Genomic DNA, 8,930 nt, shown 5'->3' with positions numbered 1-8,930 from the left:
ATACTCTGAAAAGACTGTAGAGAGAAAATCTCTGTGAAAATATTTAATTATACTTTAATCCATGTAATCAGTTGTAATTAGCTTCGTATTGACATGGTCATGCAGTACCAGTTTCAGCCACTAGCTGGTGGAGGATTGTATCTTAATACTTTCAAATTAGGACTGCCCACATGTGTAATCTATTGACTTCTATCACAGAGTCCTATTCTCTGCACTCTCATACATAAAACCTGTTCAGGGGTGCGGTGTGTGTGTGTGTGTGTGTGTGTGTGTGTAAGATGGAGAGAGAGTTGTAAAATAGAGAAATAGAATAAGTGTGCCTGGTTATTGCCTCATGACAGTGAAAAGACAGATGACCCTGAGTAGAGAAACAGCCTTCCTGTGTGTATATCATCTATCATAACTGAACAGACTTGTCTTTAGCTGTGCCGTGCACTTCCTGGTGTGTGTGCTCTTGCATCTATATGTTGTGTAATTACCTGCAGATGAGACATGCTTTTACCTGGAAAACTGCTTTGTAACTGTAAAAAAATATACGCTCTGATATATTCATATACTCTGATATATGTAAGTATGTGCGTGTGTATGAGCTTGCATATAACACAGGCACACACAACACTGGCACTGTCATTGAAACAGTAGTTTGAAAGCTGTGTTCCTTCCTCAATGAAACCAGGTTCATTCAGTTTAACAGGTTTCCTGAAACCAACAAATTTGAGAGGCCTCCTATCAAAGCAGGCTTTAGAACAGGTTCTAAATGTGTGCATAGGAGCTGTCTGTACAAACAAGAAAATTGGCATTTATCAAAGTTGCACACACACAGTTGCACAGTGAACAATGATAAATCTGACCTGCTTGTGCATTTACATACAGACATGCCCCCAAAATGCTAAATATGGACACCCACAGCCCTCTAAAAGTCATCTGTAATGTGCAGAGCTTTTGTAGACAAAAGTTGCAAATGATTGCATTAAAAAACGTCCTGTAGCGTCTTCAGAGCAAACGTGGGAAAGTTTCCCATCATGCACCAGACTGATGACATAGGCTAAGCCTCATTTTTCCTGTAGTGTAGCAGTGGGGACAGCATGAAATGAAATTGCGCCTGTTGTCAGCATATTAAAATGCAGAAGAATCTGAACCCTGGTGAAAGGGAACAAGTGACCGACTCAGAAAAACACACAGACATAGAAAAACAAACAAACAAAAAACAGCTTTGAGAGAAAAATATCTTTTTGCACTGTGCCATGGACACAATCTGTCAGAGAGAAGAGTGCATGATTGATCACTGGCCATTTATTTACACTCAGTTCATCCCACCAAGATAGAACGGAGGAGCCACACAAAAATAATTGGAGAAAGTTTAACCTGAAATGCCAGGCAGGAAAAAAAAACTACAAATGATAGCCTCAGCCCAGCCATCATACAAGCCTTGCATAAATACAATCTGGTTAAGTAATTCTAGCCTTTGTATTTAATTAACATCATGAGTTGGGTCTTGGGACAAATTTGATTTAGGGATAATTGCACTTAACCAGTCAGTTCCATTACTAAGCTTTTGTGGGTGTGTGGTGGGTTTGCCAGGTTGGACCCCTGCAGGACAAACACTGTCCTGAAAGACTGCAGGCTTCACCAACATCTGTCTGAGGTATGGAGTAGAACCCCAGGGGAACACCTTAGTTTCTGATACAGCGTCAATATATTGTAGTGGTTGTCAGAGTGACAGAGGGGCAGTGGGGCAATGGAGAGACAGAAGGTGAGTGTTTGGATGAAGGGTTGGGTGAGGGTGGATGTGGGAAGGGCAGGTGAACAAAGAAAAGTAAGAGAGGGGAACTTGGGGGAGCACTCAAGGGTTCAAAATTGCCAGAGTGAGAAGAAGGTGAATGGATGAGAGTGAAAAGACAAAGGAGGGGTGGGATGGAGATCCAGTAAAGAAGAAGGAACTGTCAGGGCAAATGAAGGAGCAGTTCAACCTGACCTTTTTGGTGGCAAGTCTTTGGAGGAGCGGCTTATGTTGATCGATATTTTAGTGATATAGGCTTACTTTGCTCAAAGAACATTTTTCCTTGAGAGTTTGCTGTCTGACTTAATGCTCCCTGCCACTGTTTACTTGGTGATTTTTCTGGGACAATGGGATAAAAGGCATCTAATTCCTTTCACCTTCCCTCTAAATGGCCATAGGTCAAAGTGAACACGGCTTCTTGATATGGAGGATAGAGATGATAAATAGCTTCACCCCACACCTCCCTTTTTTCATGATATGCAGACTGTGAACTTGCTGGTTGTCTTTGTGGTTGGTATTTCTAAGCTCACCTTTTGAAAATGTCATAAAGAAGGTGAGATGCACAGTCCCTATTTATGGACTTCTGTCAATATTACAGCTTGGCACAGAAAGGTTATGCAGGAATTTTGTTTATTCAGTCACATTTGATAAATCTATTGGTTAATTTTCGTTGATTTATCAATTTTCTTGACGTCAAAATTTTGCCCCTGCTGCATGAATAAAGTGAGGATGGTCTCGAGATTTTGATACGCATTATATGGAAACATACTTCTTTAAGGATACATTACTTTTAGCTGAGGTAATAATCAAGAATTGCTCTGTTTGCACAAGACATTGTTACCTGTTTGTACTAAGCAGAAACCAATGTGGAAGCGTTAAAACTTGTAGTTCCTTGAATTGCTACTTGAGACTGGCACCAAAAGAGAGTCGCTTCCCATAGTCTCCCATGTTAAAATGCCTATCTTTACAACAGAAATAAATGTTGACAGCCTGGTACAAGAAACAGTTTTGGTTTCCATAGCTAATTTCCAGAGGAACCAGAGGAACAAGGGAAGGAAGAGCAGGAACCCTAATGGAAGGACAAACCTCTACATAGTATGTACCACTGTCAAATAGTAGAAGTGGCTGATTTCAAATAATCCTACCAGTGGTTAGACAAAGCTGGACTGAAAGACAGCACAGAGGCACTAATCCTGGCAGCACAGAAACAGGCTCTAAGTACAAGATCAATAGAGGCCAGGGTCTACCATACCAGACAGGACCCCAGGTGCAGGCTGTGCAAAGATGCCCCTGAGACAATCTAGCACATAACAGCAGGGTGCAAGATGCTAGCAGGCAGGGCATACATAGAACGCCATAACCAAGTGGCTGGCATAGTGTACAGAAACATCTGTGTCAAGTACAGGCGGGAAGTCCCAAAGTCTAAATGGGATGCACCTCCAAAGGTGGTTGAGAATGACCAAGCTAAGATCCTGTGGGACTTCAAGATACAAACTGGTAATAGCCAACCGACCGGACATAGTAGTGGTGGACAAACAGAAGAACGCCGTAGTGATATATGTAGCAATCCCAAGTGATAGCAACATCAGAAAGAAGGAACACGAGAAGCTCGAGAAATACCAATGGCTGAAAGAAGAGCTAGAAAAGATGTGGAAGGTGAAGGCACAAGTGGTCCACATGGTAAACTGGGAGAGTGGCTCCAACAGATCCCAGGAATAACATCTGAGATCTCTGTCCAGAAGAGTGACAGCAGGAAAGCTTGATCTTTATTTTGAGGCTGACTGACAGTAAAGTGGTCTCCGGGCAGTGATTGCTTATGAAGATAATAATAATTTTACAGATAAGGTCATTCTTTGTAGTTATTGATTGAACCGGCTGCAAGGCAAAGAAAGATGAGCTATGCTGTGTCACTGAGCAATCCTGACTCTTGCTGAAAGCTCCTCGGCTGTACTAAATGAGTGCTGAAGGTGAGACAGAGAACAGGGGTCATAGAAACAACAGCCGTACTGCTTCAGAGGCCTGTTTCCTGTTTAATGGACTATCTTCTCAAATGGGTTTATTAAAATTGTGTTTTGCTAGATCTCCACCCTGTTGTTTGTGTTCACGAGTGTCTAAATCCAACAGTACACTGCCACAAACATATTACAACTGTGCAGAGGAAGGCTTAAACAGTGACTTTTGAACTTGTGTTTTTATGGAGAGATTTCATCTCTTCTATCTGTTAAATGGGCAGGAGGTCTGCCGCGCTTAACGCCAAAAGCTTTGTTAATTAAAAAGGGGGTATGCAGCGCTCCAACTGTGATATTCCTTATATTCACACACATCAACTGTATGCACAAACACATACACAGTAGCTGTTGCTCTGTGAATGTGGCAGGTTGTGGTCTCGATCCTTATTTGTCTATTTTTGCCCTTTGCCATCTCTCTTTTGCTTTTTCATTTCTCTTTCTGTCTGTTGCTTTGCCCTTGTCTTTTCACTATGTTTTTTATTTATCTGTGTCAGATGTTTGATTTTTTTGACCCTACTACTGGGAATGCCAAAGGCTAAAATTTTATAAAATCTTCATATAATGGTTTTAAAACATCTGAAAAACAGATAGTGCCAGTGTTGTCAATGAGCCAGACAGATCCATGGTACCAGATTCAGACTCTCTTCAGTGTTTTTTCTTGATTTTTGTTATTTTTTATGTTCAGCTGTACTGAATGTACTGTAATAATGAGGACATTAAAACTATGAAACAACACCTATGGAATTACATGAATGTCATCTTCGGCTTTTTCCCCATTAGGGGTCGCCACAGCAAATCGTCACACTGACGATTTGCATGTTGACATTTGGCACATGTTTACGTTATGATAAATCTGGTTCTCATGGGGACTGTTCCAGGAATGGAAGACCAAGAGTTACCTCTGATCCAGAAGATATATTCATCAGGGTTACCAGCCTCACAAATCTGCAATTAATGGCACCTCAGATTAGAACCCAAATTCCCAGAGTTCAAGTCACAGACATATCTCAACAGCTACTGTTTGAAGGAGACTGTGTGAATCAGGCCTTTATGGTCAAGTTGCTGCACAGAAACCTCCACTGAGGGAGATCAATAAGAAAAGGACAATTGCTTGGGCCAAGAAACAAGGGATGGACATTAGACCAGTGGAAATACTGTATGTACTTTGCTCAGATGAATCCAAATTTGAGATTTTTGATTCAAAATGTTATGTTTGTGTGTGATGCAGAGAAGGTGAACGCAACATGGCCTTCTGGGTCTAACAGGTCCGCTCTCATCCTGGGTTGTACCTGCACAGGGAGTCTCCATGGTCTGTCTTTGAAATGAGCCATAATGGTTTGAAAAACACATCTTATAACCTGTGACCCTCTGATGGTTCAGATTTTAACAACAGTTGTCACAGAGGCAAAGACATAAACAAAAGACCTGAAGATGGCAGAGTGGGTGGGTACAGCAGGGAGAAAACACTTCTAGGCTATTTTTACCTTGATTTATCCAAATTAGTGCTAAATCTTAGTTAATGCAGCTTTAAATCACCTTATTTCTCCCTTTCTTCAATCTGCTTCTCCTCCAGGGTGCCCAGCCGTCCAACCAGCCTGCTGCCTGCTGATTGGAACTTGGGGTTGGGTTTGGGGAAGGAAGAAGAGTCCTTACCCCCAGCACTGGAGACGCTTCCATTCAGACTGATGCAGCAGGACTGCACTGCTGTCAAGACCTTGCTTTTAAGACTGAGACGGACACTGCAGGAGGTGGGTTACACCCATACACACACAGATCGAAGCGTTCAGGCTCCTCTTAACATGGATATATATTCAAATGAAAGATGAAGATTACATCAGCGAACGCTATTTTATTATGTCCGTGCAGATTCTCAGTCATCCAGGTCATAGTAAAGTCAAATGCATCAGGCATCACGTAATAAAATAGTAAGTTGAAAAAACGTAGAAAAAAAATCAACTGTACTTGGTTTTAGGTCGAAGACGTTTCACCTCTCATCCATCAGAACTGATGAAGCCTTTTGGATGAGAGGTGAAACGTCTTTGACCTAAAACCAAATCCACTTGATTTTTTTTTTTCTACGTTTTTTCAGCTTACTATTTTATTATGTGATGCCTGATGCATTTGACTGTCACAACCCACAAGAACAAAACAGGAAGAAGCTGTCATCGTCATTTCTCTTACATCACAATGACAGACCCTTTTCTCATTAAGTTATTAATGTATCAGATTGTTTTAAATCAGTAAGGAAGGTAAGGAGCTAGTAAATAATAAGATACAATTTCATCTGGAACCCAAACACTACAGTGCTCCATTGACAAATGTTTCACTCCCAGTTTTTCTCTGCTCTACTTCAACTTCGTGAAATCATCTTAAAGAAGATGCTTCTCTGCTTTTAAAGGTGTTCACCTTATTTTGATAAGTGAATCATATTCTACATTTGGAGGAGGAAGCTGTATATGCACACATACACACATTAATGCTTCTATGTCAGACCATCACTCGGCTCTTTAAACACTTTATCCTGCTTAAAGCTAAAGTTTTACTTCAGGCTATGTGTCCATCTCAGTGTGAATGTCAGGAAACCAGTAAAATTACATCCATGCAATTGTAGACGGGGTCAGCTGTAATAGTCTTTTAGTAAAGCACTGACACATTGCAATAGTTGCACAAGTTCTAACTGTAAAAACCAGGGAACCATATTTATGGCCACCCTGTGCAGTTGTTTTTTTCTATGTGAGGCTGCTTTACACCAGGATGTAAATTGAACATAATATTTTAGCAACTGTGCTTGTAGAACATTAACATTTTTCATTTATTGAGAATTTTTTAAAGAAAATAAAATAGTTAATGTGATTTTCATGCTTTATTTGAGTTAATTGCAATTTCCAGTGAGCTTGGGTTGGGAAAGATATTCTTAGTCATAATGATAAAATACTCAATCAACCACTGAATATAAATTACAGTCAGTACCAGGCCAGAATGAAAATTACACTCTTTTGGAAAATGGATGAGGTCTAAACAGTTGTATAAGTTCCTCGGAGTCCTATATGCACAGCATCAACAGAGCTACATTATTGTAGTTATTTGGATGTTGGCGTTTGGTGGTGATTAATGTGTTGTGTGTGTTTTGTTTTGGAATAAAAATGCTTCTATTTTCACTAATACCCTTTGTCACCATGTCTTGAAAGCGTATTACACATTTACATACCAAAGAGGGATGCTAGTAATACCATAAGCTTTGGAAGTTGAGGTGAAAGAACATCCATTAGCAATGTCTGACTGCTGCTTTCTTGTAATCTACATGGGTGACTGACCCTTACCGAATACAACAATATTACACACACCCACACTAACAAAGACAAATGCACAAGATATAAAAGGGTGACCAGACCTTCCCTAACACCCCACCATTAGTACCTCTAAACCAAGATCAAAGCTAGCTGTGAAGCCCTATTTGAATTACAGTCCACAGAGGCATATGTATGGCTTTCTCCCTTTCTCTTTACTGTTCACCTCTCTGTTTATCTCCCAGGATTACTGTAAAAGAGACATGAGACATGATAAAATAATAATCAGTGGAGACAGACAATCTGCAACAGAGAGAGAGAGGGAACACGGCAGCAGAACATGAATATGAAAGATGAGATACTTTGCCCTGCTTGCTTGCTCTGTTGTATCATTAACTTGCAAATTTGGTTACCTTCCATCATGGATGTAATCCATTCTGTAGCTTGGGGAGGGTGACTCAACATGTCTGTGTGCTTTGCATTTTATTTACTTGACCTTCTGTTACCAAGCTCCAGTCTTCTGTGTGTTTTTTAGTCTTAACTTATAGCCCTTAACTCTTTTCTTTTCTTTACATCTCTTCTTCTCTCCTCTCTACCCTCTCCAGTACATGCCAGTTTCATTTTTTGCTGCCAAAGGTGATGACAAAAAGTCTTTGACTCAAATCACAGAAGAATGTTCATCATAACACAAGCATGCATGACCAACAAGCCGGATAATACGCCACATCTAATAATTTCCTGTGTTTATTGTGCATCATATTTGTCAAAGTAGCATATTTCAGCCAACTGTGGAGACTCCGGCTACTCTGATTTATTTCTCTTTCAGCAGTTTATCCTGTTGGTTGCACGGAGTAGAATTTCTAAAATGCCACTGTTCATGTGTGCATTAATGTTGCCTAACACAATGATCTCCATTTGTCAATGTCAGCCATGGATTCTAGCAAAACCATGACAGTCCCATTTGTTACGGAATCTACTCACAGTTATTGTGGGCACGTTTGTGCAATATTCACACATGCACCCCTAGACCCTGTTAACTTGTGCCTCTACAGCTCCTCGATCTGTCCCAGTGACTCTTATCCCTGAGGCAGCTGCTTGACTTGTGGCAGCAAGTGTTGCTATTGCTACAAAATCTTTTCAGCATCATAATTTTGTTACAAAGACAGCACTTCTGATTAAATGTATTTAAAAATGCTGTTGTTCATTACATTTGAGATTGCTAACACCAGCATTTGAAACAAAGCAAAGTTGTGTTATACAGGAGCCAGATGATAAGCTACCCATCAACATCTTTAAAAGTTTAAATGACCTACAGCTAAATTGTGGAACATTCTTCTATGGTTTTAGTTTAACACAAGAACACCTGAAGCCTAGGGAAAAAAGAATAAACTCAAGCAGAGTTGGCATTTTGAATTCCAGGCCCTTTCCCTGTGTCTGCCAGAGAACCCACTAAATTGCATGACAGTATGTTGTTAATGGTGTTGCCTTCCAATAAAAAGCCAAATGTCAATGAGAGAGAGTGGGCATGAATGCATGAATGAGTTACTCAAAGGTTTGAATTTCTTGATATAACTGATGTGAGAATGTGATTAAAGGGGCGTATCAAACTACAAAACCTGCTTTCGAAAGTCATTCATCATCTACAGACATTTAGCTTTTGGGTATTTCAAGTCATTAAATCAGAGCTTCCAGGCAGTTTTACCCATTCTTAAATCTGAAAGGCTTTTTACTGAACCACATCTAATTGTGGGGACAGTTGTGTGTTAAGGCCTGAGGGACAGGGGTGACCTTAAAGAGAATGTGTGGAGAGACACAGTGTGTGTGTGTGTGTGGGTGTGTGTGTGTGTGTGTGTG

The 8,930-nt window shown here is 40.4% G+C and overlaps 1 protein-coding gene across 10 annotated transcripts in view; it reads left to right on the top strand.

Annotated features, from left to right (window-relative positions):
* The window catches only part of ccser1 (coiled-coil serine-rich protein 1), a 108,323-nt gene that overhangs the window by 32,369 nt on the left and 67,024 nt on the right, over positions 1-8,930 (top strand). For all 10 annotated transcript variants that reach the window (XR_002275149.1, XM_020602447.1, XM_020602448.1 and 7 more), the window contains one exon: positions 5,363-5,537. Coding sequence is in view for 9 of the 10 variants with exons in the window: in XM_020602447.1 (XP_020458103.1) it covers positions 5,363-5,537 (175 nt within the window). In the remaining variant the exon portion in view is untranslated. The remainder of the gene's footprint in view (positions 1-5,362; positions 5,538-8,930) is intronic.

Source organism: Monopterus albus, unplaced genomic scaffold (genome assembly GCF_001952655.1).
Source record: "Monopterus albus unplaced genomic scaffold, M_albus_1.0 scaffold56.1, whole genome shotgun sequence".
Lineage (NCBI taxonomy): Eukaryota > Metazoa > Chordata > Actinopteri > Synbranchiformes > Synbranchidae > Monopterus > Monopterus albus.
This window is presented reverse-complemented; position numbering and strand designations above follow the sequence as displayed.